The sequence below is a fragment of the Branchiostoma lanceolatum genome, chromosome 8 (genome assembly GCF_035083965.1).
Source record: "Branchiostoma lanceolatum isolate klBraLanc5 chromosome 8, klBraLanc5.hap2, whole genome shotgun sequence".
Classification (NCBI taxonomy): Eukaryota; Metazoa; Chordata; class Leptocardii; order Amphioxiformes; family Branchiostomatidae; genus Branchiostoma; species Branchiostoma lanceolatum.
The window spans coordinates 9,089,419-9,111,766 of NC_089729.1; the positions used below are offsets into that span (position 1 = coordinate 9,089,419).

The 22,348-nt window shown below is 41.7% G+C and overlaps 1 protein-coding gene across 3 annotated transcripts; it reads left to right on the plus strand.

The window, feature by feature from the left end:
- The first annotated feature begins 184 nt into the window (after window positions 1-184).
- On the plus strand, window positions 185-22,282 carry LOC136439691 (probable helicase with zinc finger domain). Of its 3 annotated transcripts, none has more exons than XM_066435218.1 (26): window positions 185-270; window positions 1,243-1,416; window positions 2,115-2,151; window positions 2,409-2,527; window positions 3,050-3,112; window positions 3,277-3,418; window positions 4,086-4,266; window positions 4,845-5,043; window positions 5,343-5,450; window positions 6,168-6,497; window positions 7,412-7,665; window positions 8,059-8,217; window positions 8,667-8,852; window positions 9,217-9,321; window positions 9,798-10,004; window positions 10,387-10,640; window positions 11,072-11,190; window positions 11,631-11,765; window positions 12,168-12,326; window positions 12,745-12,928; window positions 13,205-13,409; window positions 13,827-15,101; window positions 15,479-15,609; window positions 16,058-16,779; window positions 17,248-17,412; window positions 17,828-22,282. In XM_066435218.1, exons 2-26 carry the CDS (start codon window positions 1,249-1,251, stop codon window positions 18,050-18,052), a joined length of 5,832 nt encoding a protein of 1,943 aa, XP_066291315.1. In that variant the 5' UTR covers window positions 185-270; window positions 1,243-1,248; the 3' UTR covers window positions 18,053-22,282. The 3 variants fall into 3 exon arrangements, with proteins under 3 accessions (XP_066291315.1, XP_066291316.1, XP_066291317.1); XM_066435219.1 differs by having other exon boundaries at window positions 17,248-17,400; XM_066435220.1 differs by having other exon boundaries at window positions 16,082-16,779.
- Window positions 22,283-22,348: the final 66 nt, after the last annotated feature.

Consider the following 22,348-nt stretch of genomic DNA (forward strand, 5'->3'; position numbering starts at 1 on the left):
TAATGAAGGTTATAAATAAGTAGAGTGCAATAATAAAACATTGTTTAATAACATATTAACATTTATGGCACATTTACTCGATTGATGAGTCTTTTCTATCAATATAATTTTTATAAATGTAAAAGTAGTTTTCCTATAGGGCCTTGAATACACGGGGTTTCATCATTTGGTCATCATGGTTCTATCCCATGATACATTGCGATAAGGCACACGCAATCTTCCCACAATGCACCTGCACCCACCAAGATGGCGGCGAATTGACAGAAGAAAGTGGGTTCCTCTTCCTTCTTGTTTTGTTTCAGTCTTATGTCACCAAATTATGACTTGTTAGCCGCTATGTCTCATAAAATCACCAGACCTCACTTTTTGGGTCGACCAAAACTATATCGCTTGGCGTGGCTATCCAGAAGAGTGTTCCATACGGAAAATTTGTAATGTTGATTGTTTACAAATTGAGTGTCACAAAGTTTCGAAGACGTACTTTCCAAAGAAATTTTTTTTGGATCATGACATTTGCTCGTTGTTCAAAGAGAATGAATGATGTTCAAGTGATTTTCACAAGTTAAATGAAATTTTAAGGGGTTGGCATGTAATAAATCACTGATCAATCAATAATTTGAGTGTACATTTTATTATGTCGTAAATTATACCGTAACTCATGATCAAAGCAGGTCTGTGATATTTGATACATGTCAGCAGGATGTAGACTGAAATGCTACCAGACTGTACATTTGGGAGCTTGTGTATGCAAGTGCCTCATAAGTACAGAGCTGTCAGTCTTCCAATCATAATGGCTGTTTAGTGTTTACATATCTTCTCACCAGTCTGTTTACATATTAAAGTCCACAAAACTGCAAGTAAGGATTTACATGACAGTAACACCATGATCAAATACACACCTACTGACTCATATACCCAGTGAACCATAGGTTAAACAAGCAAATCCAGTTCATTCTGTATTATTTTATTTCCTGTGGTATGTGAAAAATTAAATTACCTAAAAAACATTACACCTTTAGGGTAGGGTATCCTTTTGAAATTTGATTTCTTACCTTAATAGTTAATGCAAAAAAGCATGACAGCTTTATTACCAATGCCTTGTGTCTATATCCTCAAGGAATTGTCTATTTTTGATGACGTGTAACATGGGTGGTGGCATGGATACAACCTCTTTTCAGAATCCTGGTGTTTGACATTGCGTCCAGACTTGCACATTGAAACCCAGTGTTTTCTATCCTGTAGGTAGATATGGAGGGGCAATGTGGAGTCTCTCTAGAACAAGCCAATGAATATTTCGGGCAGCAGGAGTACGGGAAGGCTGTTGAGTGTCTCAGCAGTCTACTGACCCACGTCCCTGATGCCGTCAGTGAGAGAACCAACCTCCTCAACAGCAGGGCAAACTGTTACCTGCGTATGGTTAGTCATAGGACCTTTATATATTTTATACATACTTTTTTATGTAGGGGAAGGAGACTCTTCATGACAGCTTGATCCCTTTCTGTAGACTGTGTAACTTTTTTTAAAGTACATAATATATACTATTCTGTCTTGTTTTCCTTTGTGCAGTCAAGTTGTTTTGGGTTTTATAGAGTATTTTCACTCAGTCTAAATGTTTGTAATTTTTCTGCCGCATTAAGTCATTGTCCTCAAGGAATGTACCACTGGTTTGTCACTGCAGCTTTCACACGTGTTTAAGTTTGCTGACCCTACAAGATGGCCAGATACGGTGCCTGTGTACATATTGGCCTGAAAAACACACTTCCAGATCTCTTCTCTTGAAAATGGGTCTTCTATTTTTAGCACAGTTGGTCAGCACATATATGTAGCTTGAGTTTTCCTTGCAGTTCTTCCCTATATGATATCCTTGTTGAAATTTAATTCACTGTGATTAGGTTGCTTCTGAGCAATGTATGACAAACTACATGTGACAAAAAATAGCAATTCGTGCAGTTTTACATATATTTGCTTCAGCTGTGAACGTTCCCATATAATAAAAGATTTTCAAGGTTGGTTGATTATGTGTGAATTATGATATTGTATGGTCTACATGATTAATTATCAAGTTATATGATTGATATATTAACCGTCGTGGTATGATATACTTTCTTTTATAGAAACAATATGGGAAGGTGGTGAATGACAGTGATGAAGGTAACTGATATTTTGCTCTCTTAGTTGACATTTATGTTTTGATAATGTTCTTTTATAAATGTAGAGCCACATTTTGAAGAATATTGCTTTGTGAATTACTTGTGAGTTTTATTTATTCTTTATTTATATTTTTCATCTAGCACATATCAAATATTCAAGTGAAAACAATAATAAAATCATATTACGAATGTGCAAAAGCTGCATTACTGTACACATCTGACGTGCCGGTACATGTTTTTATGGTTATCTCGTACTAGTTTTATCTCTGGGTCCAAACATCGAGGCCCTGCTGAGGAAGAGTAAGGCCCTTGGAAAGCTGGGAAGATTTCATGAAGCATATCAGGCAGTGGAACAATGTCTGGCTTTAGAACCACAGGTTAGGCTTTAGAATTATCAATACCAGTCAAGCATGGATGTACATGTATTAACAAGGATCTAGACAATGATAGCATCAGCTTGAGTTGAATGTTTTTTGCATATTTTTGTGTGTGATTCAAATGTCAATGAAACTTCAACTAAAAAGATAAGTGGATGATTTAGATGCTCGCAGCGTAAAAAGAAAACTGAAGATCAGAGAATTTACAATCATATGAATCACATTGCAATGTAGCATATGTTCTTTAATGTAACTTGCACATGCGCTCCTGCATGTCCTTACCTCCTTGGTCCCACAGTTTAAAGCATGGACAAATGCCAGCTGTAGTGTGATAAAGGTCGTGTTTTGTGTTAGCTGGAAGATCAGCTGTCAAACCTGTATACGTCAATGCGTGGGGGGATTGAGCATTCATATTACCTGGGGGAGGACATGTGAGGAAAATGGTTAAGCCCAATTCATTTAAGATGTGTATTGACATTTTCAAAAGACATCTAACATTTCTGTTGGTTCACCTAATCACAGAACTCTGGTGCGCTAAAAGAGCAGGCACGACTCCAGACAGTGGTAGATGCTCTACAAGATGAGGTTAGTTTAACCTTCATTGATTGATTGCTTATTCTGTACAAATAGTATGTCTGAGATGAAGTGAGTGTAGGTGGTCTATTTTTACATCCTTTCTTGGAACAGTAAGACAAGAGCCCTTTGTCTCCGAGGCTATATTGCTGAGTCAGCATGACTTGTGTTGGCAGGTTGCTGATGAGGAGGAGCTAGCAGCAGCAGGGAAGGAGCGGGAGCCTCCAGAGGGCTCGGAGAGGGACTCCCCAAACATGAACGGGTCTCCCAGTAGTGCCAACTTAGGGAAGACAACCCAGGGCTCAGGCATTGCAACATGTAGGATGATGCCTGTTTATAATTTACTACCTAAGTCAAATTATATTTTTGAATCAGTAATAAGTTATTCTTTTTCCCGGTATATCTGGCATCTTTTTGCAGGTTTTCAGAATTTCTTTTTTTAAATATAAATTCATTATTTGTTTTTTTATTATGTAGTTGTCATGTTATGTTTTGGTTTACTTATATGGCATAGATTTACAAATCATATATCATTTGGATGAAATGCCAATTCAAAATAAGCCCAATATTGTCTATTTGTCATTGGTATGTTTTTAGTATCCCTATAATTCATTTTTTAAAGATCCAATTATATCTATAGTAAAGTAGAGCTTGACCCTGATGTATATGTATGGCCCCAACTCTGACTTACTTTAAGAGACTCTTACAGTAACAGCTTTAGAAATGACCAAACGAATGGACACAAACCATGAACCAGCTTTTGCTCTACTATGTGTTTTGTACCACGTATATGTGATGATATATGTTGATAGATTTATCAGGACTTACCGGTAAATGATGCAATCCACATTTCTGTTATATTTTGTCTGACTCGTCCCTCATGACCTCATATCAAATGAAAAGCAGTCTGCAGGCTGATTTGAGCTTCTCATGAATAAATAAAGGTTCAAACAAACAAACGAACAAATGTATGTTCTACCTCCAGCCACAGATGTCAACCTGTACTGCTCGTACTGTGATGTCCAGTGCCAGACTAAGGTGGACCTGCACCTCCACTGCACCAGTCTGGCACACCAGGCCATCATCATGTCCGACTCAGGCAGAGACTGGAAACACAGGCCTCCTCCCAGGGGCATCACGGGGGACGAGTACACACTCTGTCAGGAGTACGTCCCCTCTGCCACTTTTCATTGGTATACGTAGTACTTGGGGTTTGTGCAAAAGAAATAAGTTTTTTGGAAGTTTTCAACTTGTAGAAAGCCTTAATGCTAAAACAACCACTTTGAGCCAGAAAAAACGCAATTTTAATTTTTAATGGTAAAATTCGGTATATGGTGAAACAGCCTCAGAAAGCTTTAAGTACACTTTTTGGTGGTACACATTTGTGTTTGAAGTCCATTTGAGTAAAAGTACTTCCTGCTAGGTTGTGTTGCCTCATACAAGTCGTTGTTGATTCTGTAAAAATGTAATGTTGATGGAAAGAGAGCCGTCACTCAGGTATATCCTTGTTATAAAGTTCATCTTCTTTGTATTCCAAGCATATGAGCCAGGCCCTTTTCTTGCAGTGAAATGATGCACAATTTGTGTTGAAAGTCCATTTGAGTAAAATTGCTTCATCCAAGGTTGTGTTGCCCCATACATTCAAATCTGTTATCATTGATTCAGCAAAATTTAGTTGCTGATGGAAAGAGCAGTAACTCTGGTTGATTGTTGTGTTTTGAAGTTCATCTACTTTGTAATCCAGGCACATCAGCCAAGGAAACTGCCAGTTTGGAACCCAGTGTACAGCTGCCCATTCAGAGGATGAGCTGGCGGAGTGGAGAGAACGTTACCAGTACCGACAGATCCGCATCCAGCAGGCGCGAGATAGACAGCTAAACGGAGAGTCGTACTCAGAGAAGCTGCTGGAGAGATGGATGTCGTCCTCCACTCCACACTCTGTGGTACGTGGTGTTATCGTTTTGTTACAGCTTTTCATCTTGAATCCTTGCTATGACTGGAGAAAACTTTGAGGGTTAAGGAAGCTTGCAAGATGCTAGGCACAGGGGAACAAATTGAAGATTGCAACTAGCTAGTACTGCAGGATTTGTATACGGCTACAGATGCAGTAGATGACGATGAAGTAAACTGCAAAGATGAATGGCAAATATCTAGAAACCTGTGTGCTACAATCTGAATAAAGCAAGTAATTTGTAGCTTGTGATATCTATAAAGAGCTTATGTTCATGACCTCTTTGTACAGATGAATGAACATGTGGAAGGGGTAATGGTGACTACTGACAACAAGCTGAATGTGTCTGTGAGCAGTAAGCAGGCTTCTCATGCCTGGACCTTCACCCTAAATTGCAAGGTATGCTTGTCAACCTTTTTTTTATACTATAGTAAGTGAACTCTATGCACAGTCTCTCATATTTCTGTGTTAATGGGTAATCACTAAGTTTAATGTATGGACTTGTACATTTGTGTCTTCTGTGTACCTTGCCAACTTCACATTGAATCACAGGCATGCAGCGGTGGCTGGCAATGTCACACCCAACAACTTTACGCATTCAAATCTCAATCAGAATTGCATGTTTGTGTCAGTGAATGCTAGCCTCTACCAGCCTCCGCGGTTCGCTGGGAAAATAGTAGAAATTGGCCAAATAGAGTCTATTGTATAAAGGGAGTCGGCTATGGATAGCGGGTCCAATATTGCAACCCTGCGAATGTAACCCTCCATGGCCAAAGTCCCCAGGCAAATATTCTCCCTATAGCTGGCGTAGTTAGTCTGGTAGAGACTAAGTGAATGCATCGTCTACATGTCTGAGCTTGAAAATTCATCTGTTTTGGTAGAATTTATTTTGAAGCAGGTTTAAACTGTGATTTTCAGCACACAGTGAAGATTTGGGATAAGGCCAATCTTAATTGTGTGTGTCTATATGTCTGAATGTTTTTCCTCTCGGTTGTTCCCCCAGCCTGGAATGTGCCTGTCCCATGTGGCCCTTTTGTAAGATGATCACAATTGCACAGTTGTGTCTGATTCATCGTGTATATGTCTTCTTTCCCCCAATACACACCCCCCTGCCAGCCTGGAGTGTACCTGTCGCGTGTAGCCCTCCTGTACGATGTGCACCGGTCCCACTTCCACCTGGCGAGCGTAACGAGTAACGGGGACCAGCAGGAGACCAGCCACAACCTGCCGCCCATGTGTCAGGAGTGGAGCGCCAGCGGCACCGACCCGCCCGGCTCCCCCACCAGCCCCGTCACCTACACCATCCGCCTGGTCTTCAACACCGGCATCTACGGGACCTTCCGCCAGTCCGCGGTGTTCGACTTCGGGGGCAGCCAGGAAACGGTGCTGCTGCAGCGAGTCTGTGTGGACGTGGCGTCCTCTGAGGAAATGAACCGGCTGAACCAGGTATGGAACAGTCTACTGTCTATACTCTATCAAGATTTGTAAGGTACTGGTAAGGGATAATGTAAGGTACAATCAAGAGCAGTTTACTGTCTATACTCTCTCAAGATTTGTAAGGTACTGGTAAGGGATAATGTAAGGTACAATCAAGAGCAGTTTACTGTCTGTACTTTCTCATCACCACCATACCAATTTTTATCCTTGGTTCTCAGACATTTGAAGTAAAAGTTTAGCTTGTGGTCAGGATGAAAACAGAAGGCTGGGAAGAAAATTTGCATCTCACCATGCACATATATATATATTCATTACCTGAAATCGTGTGTACCAAGGACAGTGAAGGTACAGCCCTTAGACTCTGTTTTCATTATAATATTTCAATTAAGCATTATTTTATAATATTCGAGAACTAACAAATAAAATTGGTGTGGCCTACATTGTACCTTGGATAACGTAAGGTACAATCAAGATTTGTAAGGTACTGATAAGGGATAATGTAAGGTACAATCAAGAGCAGTTTACTGTCTATACTCTCTCAAGATTTGTAAGGTACTGGTAAGGGATAATGTAAGGTACAATCAAGAGCAGTTTACTGTCTGTACTGTCTCATTACTTTGATTATGAACCGAACAATCAAGACGCTGATAATGTTGTAAGGAACTGATATTTTGGCAGTGTTTATACAGAAAATATGACTTGAGGATTTATTTGCAACTTAAGCATATATTATCTTTAGATTAAACAATGATCTGACAGTCCTAAACCGACTTGTACATTATAAATGTATGTACAGTATATGTAATTATATTAACATAAATTCTGGATTCTCACTTTATGTCTGTTATTGTAGTTAAGTACAAGTGGACAATTGTCTATATTTTGGGCAAGTGAGACGCAGTCCTTGCTGTGTTTTCCTGCAGGTTCGAAGTAGCATGTTATGTGTCGGAGAACGCTGGAGCAACACCAGCAAGACCATCATCGAGTTTGTCCCCAAACCAGCGGACGCAACGGAAAACGACAAGGGCCTGATGTCGTTCTACACGCCGCCTGCCTCCCCCGAGCAGTTGTTCACGCGTGAGGTGCTGGAAGGACCACTGACCAAGAACAACTACAAGGGACGGATGCACGACCTGCTGTACATTGAAGAGATGGCACAGTACAAGGAGATCAGCAGGTATGCCTTATAATATAAGTCTTGTTTCAATGTTCTATATCTTATTATAAATATAGTGCTGTTTTTCTGAAGTTTTAAACATATCATTAAGGCTTGAAAATGAATACTGAATATTACTTAGTAGACAATAAAAGACTTTACAAAAAGCACTCCCATCAAGAAGATTTATGGTAGTTTGTTGAATCTCCTTATAAAGATAAATTTAGATTTTTTATTGTAAGACATTACAGGTCTGGGATGAATTGCAAACTGCAAAACCAATGGTGATACAGATTATAAATTGTAGACAAAGTTAACCTTCTTCCTGCTGCCTGACCCCATAGTCAATACAAATTTGGTGCCATACGGCTAGCGTAGCAGACCGAGGGTTAACCGAAAGACATTACTTCCCAGGTTCAACATGAAGGTTCAGCTCCAGCTGGTGAAGAGTTTCATGCTGCTGCCGGGGACCAGCGGTGCCAAGTACGCCCAGTCAGGAGAGCTGTACTCACGGGTCAAACTCATAGAGGACCTGTCAGAGGACACCATGGCAGGAAGGCTCATCCTCAACAGGTGGGACATTGTTGAGATTTTATACGCTATTTTTGGACGCAAAGTACTGTAATTCTTGATTTGTTAACGGTAACTTAATTTTATCTAATCAACATAGTTAATGGTCACTAGTCAACCGCTAAAACTTCATCGCAAATATCTGATAACTAACATTAGAATTTAGAGACAGTGATGTTTGTTCCCACCGTTAGAATTAAATGCCTCAAACTACTAACTTTTCCCCTAACTGCTGAAATTACCAACCTCACTATTTAATGGATTTACAGTAAAGCCCTTACCATCAGTCCTCTGATAGTTGTCAAGTTGAAATGACCCAAAGCCTGTGTCATATGATGACCTGATCGGAAGTGTCACATCAGCAACGGGTCAAAGGTACTCGACAGTCAGGTTAATTCAGGTAAATAGTTTTTTCAGAACAACAATTCTAACTGGAAATCCCTTCTATCCAGTGTCCAAACTGTTTTGCTGGCGCCCGCGGCCGTGAAGGACTCGTCTCCTGACACGATCTATGAGGCGGTCGTGGAGGAGAAGGGGAAAGGGTTCATCTTCCTGCGCCTGTCCGCCAAGTGTGTGTCGGACCTGAAGCTGATGGCAGACAAGGACATGAAGGCAGAGATGCAGCTACAACTCAACAGGTCAGACCAGTCTTAAGTATTAAATAATGTTTAGTTAGAAAATATACTCAATCTTAGGTAGAGACCTGCACTGTCACTGAGTTGAGTGACTCTTGACAAAGCATAGGAAATGAATAGATATATGAAATGAACAGTAATTGTAGAACAATTAAGGGTTGAAAAGAATTAACCAGTAAAGTACAGGATTATTTTCAGTATGTCTGTGTTCAATATTTCAATTGTTTAAGTCTTTCTTGTAAGTATAACTACAGGGATGATTTACATTGTATTAGTAAGCGTGCCATAACAGACATCATCTTGCATATATGTTATACATGCAACATGTATTTCTTCACTAATTGTTGTGATTTTGTACCACTCTCAGGTTACCTATATGTGAGATGCACTTTGCAGTGGACAAGGTGCCAGACATGTCCATCCTCTTCCCCGAGGTGCAACGTCCCACAAACATTCCATGGAATCCACACAGGTAAAGTCATCCTGCAACTCAGTTGTTCATCCATGTACTTTTGTATGTGTCAACAAGCTGCAAATATCATGCTGCTCTGTGCACTATATTCTATGCTAATTGATAAACATCAGCAGGTCAACTTTAGGTGAATTTGCTATTTTCTTGACTGCTTGTATTTCTTTCTGTTGAAATAGGATGGTTATGAAATGCATCTCTTGGAAAACTAGTAAATGTAGAAAATTTAATTGCTTGTTTGGTTGTTTGGTTGGCTGTTTGGTTGGTTGGTTGGTTGGTTGGTTGGTTGGTTGGTTGGTTGGGTGGTCGGTTGGTTGGTTGGTTGGGTGGTCGGTTGGGTGGTCAGTCGGTTGGTCAGTCGGTTGGTCGGTTGGTTGGTTGGTTGCTTGTTTGGTTGCTTGGTTGGTTGGTTCAAACAAAGTTGTAGTGTTTGCATACAGCACATTGAAAGGGTGCATGTTCCTATACCTGTTTAACAGACAGTGGAGTGAAGATCTGGACCTGCGGCTGAATGCCAAGCAGAAGGAGGCGATCCTGGCCATCACGTCGTCCCTGACCGTGCCCCTGCCCCCCATCCTGCTGTGTGGACCCTTCGGCACCGGCAAGACCTTCACTCTGGCTCAGGCAGCCAAGCAGATCCTCAAACAACCCAACACTCGCATCCTCATCTGTACACATTCCAATAGGTCAGGAAAGTTTTTCTATACTTTCTGCGGATGTTTTACTAAATGTTTTCCTGAAAACGGGTGAAAGCCACTTAAGAGACATTAGAAAATTTTACATGTATTTCCATTTGCAGTCTTTTATACTATAGGACTATTAGGAGCAAAAAAGTAACTTACAAGAGCTATTGTACAGTAAATTTCTGTTATATATAACAGATGATTTAAAGCATTAGTAATTGTCTTAAGTTAGCTATTCATATAATCCATTGTCAAAAGTGCAGTCCAGATGACTACATTTATGTATATCTTGGTGCCTGCAAGACTGTACAGATGCAAAGTTTGAAAGATCGAATATGAACCAAATCATGCTATGCTAAGATGTATCCCTGTATTGCTCCTGCAGTGCTGCTGATTTGTATATCAAGGAGTACCTCCATCCCTACGTACTGACCAACCACGAGGAGGCACGCCCCCTCAGGGTGTACTACCGTAACCGCTGGGTGCGTACAGTCCACCCCATCGTCCAGGGCTACTGTCTGATTTCCGACACCGGCTACAACTTCAGGATGCCATGTCGGGAGGACGTGATGAAACACCGTGTGGTGGTGGCCACCCTCAGCACCTCCCGCTACCTGTGTCACCTGGAGCTCGACCCAGGTCAGGGTCTTAGCAACTTCGCTTGAAATCTCATCTATGCTGGTAGAAGTCATTCTGAATCAAAGTTGAACTGCAATTGCCAACACAAAAATTGAACTTACCCAAATTTTTTACTGTGTCGCAGAGTAAATCTTTCGTGCAAATGTAATCTACAGCTAATATATGTGTTGATTATGTTCTTAGCTATAGAAAAATAAATTGTTTGAACAATACTGGAAGCTATGCTCTGTTAGATAGACACTCAAGACTGATACTTGCAGGTGAAAAGAATACAATGTACAAATGTTCGGCTATTGACGTAAACAAGCAATAACCACAAGTTTCTCATTTCACAAGACCATGTACACGGTCATCAAATCTGATGACAAGTCTAAGTTTACCCCAAAGACATGACTATTTGTAGTTACCAACTGAACCTTGTGTTTCTCCAGGCACCTTCACTCATATCCTGGTGGATGAGGCAGCCCAGGCCATGGAGTGTGAGACCATCATGCCCGTCGCCCTGGCAACAAGCACCACCCGAATCGTCCTGGCAGGAGATCACATGCAGGTTTGTAATGTTGGGTCTGCATGGTGCAGTGGTCTGTGCACTCTACAACTTTGCCACATCTATCTGGTTCGAATTCCTTGGAGCTGGCAGCCTGGGTTTGCGCCCATGTATGGGTATGACTGGAAAAGAGTCATATCGTCCTATAGGATGGGGACGTAATGCTGGCAGTCTCGTGTTTAAGGAAGCTTATGCCATCAAACCTCTGCACGTAAAACAACCCAACGCACAGAAAAGTAAGGGTGACTCAGTGTGTTTGGCTGAAAACGATGGCACTGTAATCTTGCCTTTCCCAAATTATGGTGACAAAGATCAATATTTGGGAGCTTGTGTCAGATATTTGTCTACGAATTAAAGGATTGAGGCTAGTGTTAATCTATGAGAATGTTGTCTGTTGACCTTCATGAAATGTAACCATGCCTTCCACTGTGCTTTCTGTACAGCTGAGCCCACACGTGTACTCAGACTTTGCCCGTGAGAGGAACCTTCACATGTCCCTGCTGGAGCGGCTGTACCACACCTACCCCTCCAACCACCCCTGCAAGATCCTCCTGGTGGAGAACTACCGCTCACATCAGGTAGGGGGTGCTGCTAGAAGTCTACTTTTCATCCACAGTCACTCTCTAATGTAATTGGAATCTAGGGACAGTTGCTTTTGTGGACAGTTGTGGTTCTGGGTTTGATTTGCAGGGATGCCAGACTAATTTGGGCAAATCATTCTGGCCACTTGCTAAAAAAAGCATTGACATTGTTGTTATAAAAGAAAGAAAGAAAGAAAGAAAGAAAGAAAGAAAGAAAGAACAAAAGAACAGATACATGTATGTGATACGATTATCTGTCTGTTTGTTCCTGAATATAACTGAGTACATATCACTTACACTTTGCTAACACTAATAAACTCCAAGCAAGGACATCATGATTATAAACAAAAGAAAGAAAGTGCAGATATGTAGATAGACCAGTTTTTATCTTTTCCACAGAGTATCATTGAATACACGTCCAAGCTGTTTTATGAAGGAAAGCTGGTGGCCAGTGGTAAGCAACCTCGACACAAGGTGCACTTCCCGCTCACTTTTTTCACTGCTCGAGGGGAGGATGTACAGAACCAGAACAGCACCTCCTTTTACAACAATGCTGAGGTTAGAGTGAATTAATTGTGAAATCTTAAAAGAGGTGGTTGAACAGATTAAACCCTACTATACATATCTGTACCGACACGATATATTTTTTGTGTGTGTTTTTAGTATGTATGTTTGTGTGTGTGTGTGTATGTGTGCATGCGTGTGCATGTGTGTGTGTGTGTGTGTGTGCGTGCACATGTGTGTGTATGTGTATGTACTGTGTGTGTGTATGTGCTAAAAGACCACCTTACAAAGGTTGAGAATTGATGTGTAACTGTATTTACTGTAATATTACTAATAACATAAGTTTGAGTTTGAGTGCTCTGTTGTTGCACAAAGAGCTATTTCCTTTTGGTTAATGTTCTTGACACATATTCGTAGATATCACAGAAGTAGATATTACAGAATTTCTCATGGCTGTTTTCACCTGTTTCAGGTGTTTGAGGTTGTGGAGCGTGTGAAGGAACTGCAGGACAAGTGGCCAGAGGAGTGGGGTCCCGTGGACGAGTCCAGCATCGGAGTGGTCACACCGTACTCTGACCAGGTCTTCAGGATCCGTGGAGAGCTGCGCAAGAAGCGACTGTACAACGTCAGCGTCGAGAGAGTTCTCAACGTCCAAGGTAAGAGTTATGACTTGCTTAAGCTTCTGCTGGTACATGTATTTGCTATTTCCATTCTAGTTTCTGTGGAGTTTTCTTAGAAAGAAATAAAGAGTGTACCAGAATGCAATATGGTCGCACTTGAAAGCCGTTTTCAATCTTCCTATTATCAGTCAGTAATAGATTCTGTAAACAACACAGTAAAATTTACTCATGAGACAGCCATGAATTTCCTCAAAATGCTGTAAATACTCCTAAATCCTAGAAAGTAAAAGTTCTTGCCTCCTGTTCTTTTAGGGAAGCAATTCCGTGCACTGTTTCTGAGCACTGTCCGAACCAGACACACATGTAAGAGCGTCTCAGAAAGCATCAGCAAGGAGCAGGAGCTCGACTACGGCTTCTTGTCTGATGCCAAGCTGCTGAACACTGCAATAACCCGTGCTCAGTCCCTCGTGGCAGTGGTGGGCGATCCTGTAGCTGTGCTCTCTGTCGGCAAATGCAGGTGCGTAGAATGTCATATTTATAACGGTTGTGGTGATTTTATTAGCCAGTTATGTTGAACTTCATGTATTCCTGTTTTACTTTGACACATATTTCCTCTGACTCTGTAGTAATACTAGTATAGTTGCTGCATATTTCTTGATGTGTTAACATCATCATCATTGGTCGGCTGCAGCGCAGTGTTATAGAAATCACTTAACCTCCATTAACATTCATCTGCTGGGTTACATATATCTGCCACTTTGAAAAACAGTGGGTTTAAGAGATCTCTAGTGTAGCACCCCAGATATGCATTATACTGGGCGTTGCATTTGAGATCTCTAGACACATTTCTTTCAGTGTAGCGGATATAAGTTTGTGACCTGGCTGTTATATATTAAGTAGACATTACATCCCTGCATGATTGTGTTGAGTACAGGAAACTGTGGGATGTGTACCTGGAGAAGTGCAGCGAGGCGGCCAGCCTGCACGGCATCACCTGGGCGGCCATCAAGGCCCAGCTGGACGGAGTGGAGCTCAAGAAGACGTACGTGCTGAACCCGCTGGCCCCGGAGTTCATCCCGCGGGCCCTGCAGATGACCCAGCTGGCACGGGCACCCCGGAACTGGAATGTGTCCCCGCGAGGAGCCCAGCCTTTCCTGCCACGCCACCCGGCCGACGGACAGGTTCCCATCGGTCCGACAGGGAGCCCCATGCGGGCTTTCACACCTCCCGTGGCACCTCGTCCCACCTTCGGGAAACCTCCCAGCCCCGTGCAGCGGATCGACCCATACACCGGTGCTAGCCTACTGTATGTGCCTTCAGCGTATGGCAGTAACATGCTCCTACCAATCCGGCCCTTCCGGCCCATCCCTCCACACTACAACACCCACATGCTGCTCCCTGTAGACCCACGGGTGTTCCCCCACCACCCCATCATGCACCCCTTTGCCGTTAACCCACTGCTGCAGCAACAAGGTGCTGTGGCCCCTCCCACATCAGGCACACACCCGACCACCCCCACTCCCACCAGTATGGCAGATCAGGGACAGGGAGATGCCAGTCGGGTTGGTACTGTGGCTGGCCAGGTTCCAGACAGACAGCAGGGAACAGACAGACAGGAAGTGTCTCCTACTGCTGGGAGTGGGGCCTCCAGTCAGAAGAGACGTGGACCTGACGGAGCCAGCGCTCCGAACAACAACCCTGCTTCGTCGCGCGGCTTTGTGTTCAACCACACGGCGCGCAACATCCAGCCCAGACCCAGTCCCACGAACCAGTCGGCCAGTGGTAGTGAGTCTCCCACGTCGCCTCTCATGCCCCCCTCCCACTCACATCCGCAGGGAGTAGCCCCACCCGTCTCGCCATACAGGGAAAACCCCTCACAGGGAAGACAGTTCAACCTGCCCAGCAGAGTCATGGAAGAGGCACAGCGTTACCCTGGCATGGCACCACCAGTCATGGAAGGGAGAGTTCAGGAGCACACAGAAGGGAGGGAGCCTGGGGTGGGCAGTGCCAGTAACGCCAGGCTGGGGATGTTCGGTGCGATGGGTCACCCGGCGGCCGGCGCAAACACGCGGCGGAACCTGGAGCAGATGTTTGAGGCACAGCGACTGAGCGAGGCTGCAGAGCAGCAGCGGCAGCATCAGGCTGGGTGGAGAGGAAACATGCCGCCTGCCAGCATGGCTCAGCAGGAGGGACCACACCACATGGCCAGGTTAGGCAAACTACACACCTTAACACCTGTAACCGAACCTGTTACATGTGTATTAGGTGACAAATGCATGCACCGTACATGTATATCTGGTTATAAATTTTGTGCAATCATGGTGATGAATACTGCTGTTCAAAGTTTAGAGGAATATGGGAAAACGGGAAGATACAAAATGTATATATGTGTAGACATTTGTGCTGAATATTGTATTGGTCTCTGTATCTGTACAGCCAGTTCTACTGACCTTCGGCGTAACACACCTACTGTCTCAAGCAATGTATCCCACCATCAACATAACATTTTGCTGTTGAAGCTCCTTCCTTGTCAGTGCTGTCAGGTTATGACAGTATTTGTGCTAAATGTTTGCCCATGCTCCACAGATATACAGGCCAGCCCCTGCGACCTGCAGGCCCAAACATGTTCCCCCCTGAACACCTCAGCCCAACGTCCCAGCCAGGCCCCACACCACTGGGTGGGCCTCACATGGGCACCATGGAACAGAGACAACAAGGTATGGGTAGCCAGTTTTGTCTTGTGTGTGAACATATCTTGTGCCTAAAAGTACAGCTGTAAATCTTAAATGTTTGTGGTGGTTTTAGTTTCACAGGTTTTGTGGTGATCTCTTACAGCAAAAGCATAACAAAGCAATATGTGTGTTGCATTTTTACCGCACCACAATTGTTTCAAGTGAGAACTTCAAATCTCATTTCTCCACCTACTCCAAAATCAAGTTCCCACAAAACTAATTGAATTACAGTATACCAAATACCAATTCTTTTGTCTTAACTGCTTTACATGAAATACTTTTTTGTTGTTGTATAAATTACTTTGTTGAACTGTTATGTTTTTGTTGGCTACTGTTGCCATGATGTGTTAAGCTTAATGTTTTCCTGCTCAGGATATACCTGTTTGTTTGTATTAAATTACTGTGTTTTGAATTGCTACCATTAATGGGTTAGTTTTATCCTATTTGTCTGGTTCAGGATTTCCTAGAGGCGTACCACCTGAAGGAAGGTTCATGCAGCAAGGCCTGATCAGCCGAGGACCTGGCACTGCACCTACCATCGGTGACCAGCACTACACCACTGGTACCCAACCCTCTGTAAACAGAGAGTCCAGACCGGGCGGACATCTGCCGGTCAGTGCTGGTGGCCAGCTGTTCCTCCGAGGCGACCAGCCCTTCCGGGGAGCCAACGTCGGTATGGGAGTAGACGGCCAGTCCATGGGGAGTGGAGGAGCACTGAATATGGGAAATACAAACCAACCTCCCGGGAGAGGAAACCAGATCATGGACAGGGCTAATGTTCCACTTGGTGGCAGTGGCCAGGCTGTTGGTGGTGTGAATCAAGCCATCGGCGGCCCTAACACAGGGGGACGGCTGATGCCAGCGGAGATGCAAGGCCTGCACAGAGGAAGCGGTACCGACAACACCAGTGTACAGGGCAACCGTGGTTACAATGCCATGCAGGCGCCGAGCATTAGCGAGAACAGCGTGCTTGCACAGTTAGCTACGGACCAGCGCCAGGCTCCCAACAGCCGCTACAGTTACCAGCCGCCGCCCAGATTCATCCGGCAGCAGCAGGCGAAGGCACAGCAGGACTTCCCTCCCGGTTCTCTCCCCACCCAGCGGGAGCTGCCGGTGGACAGGATGAGGGAGGGGACGCCACTGTACCAGCGCCAGGTCTGTTTGTTTGATTGTTTATTGAGGATCCCATTATAGTAATACATTACAATATAAAAACTTAGAATTGCATGTAAACGATCCAAATCTACAATTACTAAATAATATACGTAGATGAAGGATAGACATCCAGGTGTTACTAATAAGATACGCCAAAAATAGTTACCGGTACTCAAGCAGCTGGATAGAATTTTGAAATAGATGTTTCAGACAGCATCCACTATCTTTTGTCTATGACTTAAGGAAAGGAACTGGGAGATGATGCTTAATGATATATCTTATATTGAAAGATTGAATGATAACAAAAGATAATGTAAAATTGATAAATATAGTAGCGGTCAGAGGTGTCACATAATGTATCTACATCATGTAATGTTAACCACCATGTGTCTAGATGAGAGCATGAATTCTTGTGCATTTTTGTCCATACCTTAATACATGTACTTTCTCTGACTGTGCATTTGCCAGGTGGCCAGAGGGGGAGAGGTACAACAGGCCATGGGCAGATACCCGCCCGGACAACCCCCTCAGCAGGGACAGCCATTCCTCACACCCGGTCAAGCGGAGCAGCGGCAGCACCTCCAGGCAGATATTCCAGAAGCACTACGCTTTCTCACACAGGTACCACACCAGGTCATCAACTTCACCTTGTCTTGTAGTCTTGTAGTTGGTATAAGGTTTGCTGCTGTTTAAACATTCCAGAGGGGAATAGTTTGGAAAATATTCAGACTGATATACTGTATGAAAGGGTTGTGTTGGTGAAGAACCAAATGCAGAGGGAGATAGAGATACATTAAGTTGAAAGGGAAAAAGATTTCAGTTTACTGTCTGTCTGCATATGATTGTTAAGAGAAGACGTTTCAGCAAATGATTAGTCTTGCACTGCATTTCTAAAACAATGTTGTAGTACACATGTACCTGTCATTATACAGCGTAATCATGCTTAAGACTTTCAGCATCTGCAGGCAAGGAAGACAGAATCTTGACATTACAGTTGTAGTGGGGAAAACTTGTCTTTTTGTCTAACTTGACACTAATCTCCCTGCAGTTCCCACCGCCCACTGTGAGCGCCCAGGTGGCGCCCCCGGTTCGTCAGGAGACTGCCAGCGCTACTCCTACAACCATGTCGTACGCCAACGTGGTACGAGCGCCGCCGCGACCAAAGAACCCCTCCCAGTCCGGCCAGGACAACAAGGGCAGCAAGCCACTCGCATTGGACGCCAATGTAGGCTACGTCTCAGGCACCAATGGACTGTACACTTACTTCAAATGATGTGATACCACTGTACATGCGCATCTCATTCTCCTCTGTAATTACTGTACATAATATCATAGATCATACTTATAACAAAAATACCAAAAAAATGCCTGTATTCCCTGTATATAGCTCTTCAATTAAAAATTAGAAAATCTATTTCTGAATTCAAACATAAAGTTAAAATTGCATATGGGCCTATTTATTTGGATTTATGGTATTTAAACATTAAACTTAAGTAGTACCAAATATATATATCATATTAGATCTCTCAGTTTTCTTTTGTTAAGGAAGTTTTGCTTTGTGAATGTTGGTCATATTTAAGGAGGAAGCAATACAAGACAGGACCTGTAATTGAAGATGCAATGTTTGTGAAATACCCCACCCCCCAAAAAAGAATGTGAAAAGTTTAAAATGGAGCAACTGTACAAATCTTTCACAGAATCCAAATGTATAGTACTCTCTCATAACTATTTCTACTACTTCGTATTTTCCTAATCCACTGTAAGTTGTTGTACAGATAGACCTGCTCATTGTAAATCACACAACCATGTACATTTTGGCAACACCACAGAGGTGGAGCTTTTCATGTTACAGTTACCATTTTTACATAACTGCAGAGATTTACATGGATCTTGGGTATGTTCTTAGGTTTCTGTCTTGTTGATAAGAAATTTGAAAGAACTTGTAGAGATTCTACCAGACATTTGCACTATGTGGCAAAAGAGACTTGATCATACAGTAGAGAGAAAGAGAGAGAGAGAAAGAGAGAGAAAGTATCATACAAACAACAAAAACAGCAACAAAAAAAAGAAATTTCTTGTATTTGATTTGATTTAATAATTTCTTTTTGATTTAGGCTAATTATCCTGTTTCTTTCAAGTTCCTTTTAGGACACATTTGATATGTAGTTCAATTTGAAGCTATAAAAGATATGAAAGGCATATAGATAGCATTTATCATTATGCTTTGAATGAAAAAGAAATTGAAATGATAAAAAAAAATATCTGAGCATAAATGTAACAAATGTACAAATACAATTACCATACAGGGTTGTATATATGTTCTTACTACTGTAACAACAACAAAAATAACAAAAACATTGTACAATACACTAAATATAACATACCTATTAATAAAAAAAACTAATGAAAACAAGAGGGTGAGGCATGAAGAGTAAGTGTAAGTAGAAAAGGATATGATATGTTGTAATGACATGTATAAAGAAGAAAGTCTATTTTTGTATGGAAGGTTTGGATAGGTGACCACGTACAAGCACTTGTGTGGTAGTGGTGGGGATGGTAGCCAAAGCTTTTGAGGCATTCACATTGCTTAGGCCAGACTTTGTATCTACTTCTCAGAGTTTGCTACTGAAGGGGAAATGCAATTGTAGGGTGAAGGACTCAGAAAGACTCTTCATATGTGGTGTGAGCAATTTCAAAGACACCGGCTTGTCTTCAAGACCTTTCTGTATGGTTTCCAATTGTCCTGATGTTTAATTGAATTTTGTTTCTTGAAAATGAGCATAAATGGCGAAGTTTGGACAGCTTGAAGAAGGATGTCAGTATTTGGAAAGTATACACGTCTTTGGGCCTGTACGTGCTGCTCATAGTTGTTTAACCTTCCTGACATTGCTGTGAATCCACACTTCTAGACTGCTGTGGGTGCACTGGTCATTCAGCATGCTGAAGGTTGATAAGACTTAAATCCGCTGCACTCCATAGACTGAAATGATCAGGTGTTTTTTTGTTGAGAACCTTTGGTAAAAATGGAGAAAGAATTGATTGCTTCCAGTGCATTATCTGATGGCTGTTACTTTGAGAGGTAACATGCTTGCCCTTGTGGCTTTGGCAATGTTGAAGTAGCTGTTTGGATGTTGAATGGGTGCTAAGGTGGAGGACAAGTTGAGGCTATTGATGGAGTCAATGGAAAGTGTTGAAGGATTTCACTTCAGCTTTAAAGTTGGTGGTGTCTGTTATGACATTTATCATCAAATCTTTCAGTTACTAAGAGCTATTTGTTGAATCAGTTATACTTGTATTCATAAAAGCATGATATTATTAACAGTTCACAAAAATATTTTTTCCTTTTCCTCCTAACTAAAGTTTTGTTTTCATTGTTATCACAGTTTAGGTTTCAACTTGAATTATCAGAAATTGAGGTGAAGTATAAACTGACAAGGAATGTTACTAGGAAATGTGGAAAAGGCTGGATTTATGTTGTATTTTTCCCCTTTTGTTTGTGGTTGTGCATGCACTTGTGTACCACAATGGTTGTAAATGTAAAAGCTTTGTAGAGTAATTATGTTTATATTTTTGATGAAACAGAATAGTTTTTTGATTGGAAAAGGAAGTTTTGAGTGTAGATCTGCCCAGTGGACAGAATTAGAGGAGGGTGTAAAAGTTATCTTAAAGACAAAATAGATTTATAGGCTAGCTGCATAAGGGAATGATTGCAATTAAAATCCCTAACCCCAATTCGCCATGTACTATTGTACCATATGATGTAGTCCTTGCTTTTTACTTGCATGAGGACATAATGTGCAGTAGACAGTGTAGGTGTAAATTGTACATGTAACTATGGACTTCATTTCTGAGGACAAGTATGTCACATTACCTATGTGTTACAGTAACTGTAGACCATATTGAGAGTGTGCAAACATGTAACGTACATATTGTGAATACCTTGTACAGCGTGGCATGATGTTACATATGGAAATACTGCACGAAATTCGTATATATGTTATTCTCGTATATATGATTCACAAGGGAATCGTACTAGGGAAATTTTGTGACGGTTTTTACAGATTTCTCCAAGCCAGTGTGCCTGTAAATATGCCTGTGACTCTCCTATATGTTGTGTATATGTAGTACGTGTTTGCTTTTGGAACATGTGGACCAACTTCAGACTGTGTGTATCGGATGTTGTTACCATGGTGATGGAATAAACCAACATTCCTGGCCAGGTGTGTACTACCAGACACACCTGTGTTCTTCCCTACCTGTGCTGTGGCCAGGACAGGTGACAGTAGGCATGAGGGAAAGTCAGGAAATAATCTTCCCAAAGAGCTGTACTTTTGCAGGTAGCACAGACATAGTTATAACTACTTGTGGTGTATTCCATTCAACGAAAAATTGGTGGACTGAGTTTTTTCTAACTGGGAGTATAGGGCTGACAAGAACAATCTAACATATCTGGAGATGGTGATTTAAGTGATGAGGGGTTTCCTAAAATATTCTTGACCTATCCAAAGTTTTATTTGGAATGGTCCAAAAGAGTCCATGATTTTTGGACATGTTACGTGTCAGCAAAAAACATCACTTTTTTCAAAATGCATTAAACTATGCTCAATGAAAATAAACCAACTTTGAAAACAAAACATATCTCCAAGACAAATCTACAGCTGCTGTAGAGTCATATTTTCAGTCATTAATGTTGCTACCTGTGGTAGTAGTTGTCTTCAAGTACTGTATCAGGAATATACAAGCCTTAAGATGAAGATGATGTTCTTCAAAGTTCAAGACAGTCACCTGTTCTTGCCCAGACTTGAGATCTGTAAACTATACTGTGATATTCAACTTTAAGGTCACACCAACTTAACTAATAGGAACAGAAAGTACTTTGAAACAGCACAAAGATGAAAACTATATATTTGTATGAAAAGATGTAGTTATGATGATACTAGGAGGATTTCCTAGAACTCATTTCTCTATCCTGCTTTAGCTCAAAAATAAACTTACTAGTTAAAGTGGTGTAACCTTTAGCAATCTATCAATATTTGTAAAATTGTATAAAGTTCCACATTTTTCTATATGCTTGGTTCTACTCAAAAAGAAGTTGGTATTTTTCCTGCTAGCATTCTAATAAAAAAAAATATTGTGGTTTTGAATTTTCTTGTTGACCACTGCATTTTTGGTTCAGATCTTTAGAAGGAATGAAGCATTGCTGTATAATACATGTTGTCCATGCATATTTCTATGGTTGTAATATTCTTCCATTTTATTTGATCCAAAATCATCAATGTTGTTTACTGATCACACAAGATACATGTATGATTCTTTATAAATTGACAGTAATTCTAGAGCTTATGTAGTTTTTGCTATCTGTTGAGTAGTGTTACAGATATTTTTTATACAGTTGTTGTATCTAGCCTGGTGGTTTCATTTTGTTCAGGTAGACATCACTGCAGTTGCTGTCAGTGTTAGTTCTATGCTTCAACCCCAATAAAAACCTTACAAAATGATATAATTGCAGATAGTGGTGTGATTTGTGTATAAATGCATTACATACATGTATAAAGATGGTCCAGGGACA

Excerpts from the sequence above, each read along its gene's own strand:
- LOC136439691 (XM_066435218.1), top strand. The coding sequence starts at position 1,249 with ATGGAGGGGCAATGTGGAGTCTCTCTAGAACAAGCCAATGAATATTTC. Across the intron at positions 13,410-13,826 it reads CTCTCTGTCGGCAAATGCAG|GAAACTGTGGGATGTGTACC; the intron begins GTGCGTAGAATG and ends TGTTGAGTACAG. Across the intron at positions 15,102-15,478 it reads GGACCACACCACATGGCCAG|ATATACAGGCCAGCCCCTGC; the intron begins GTTAGGCAAACT and ends CATGCTCCACAG.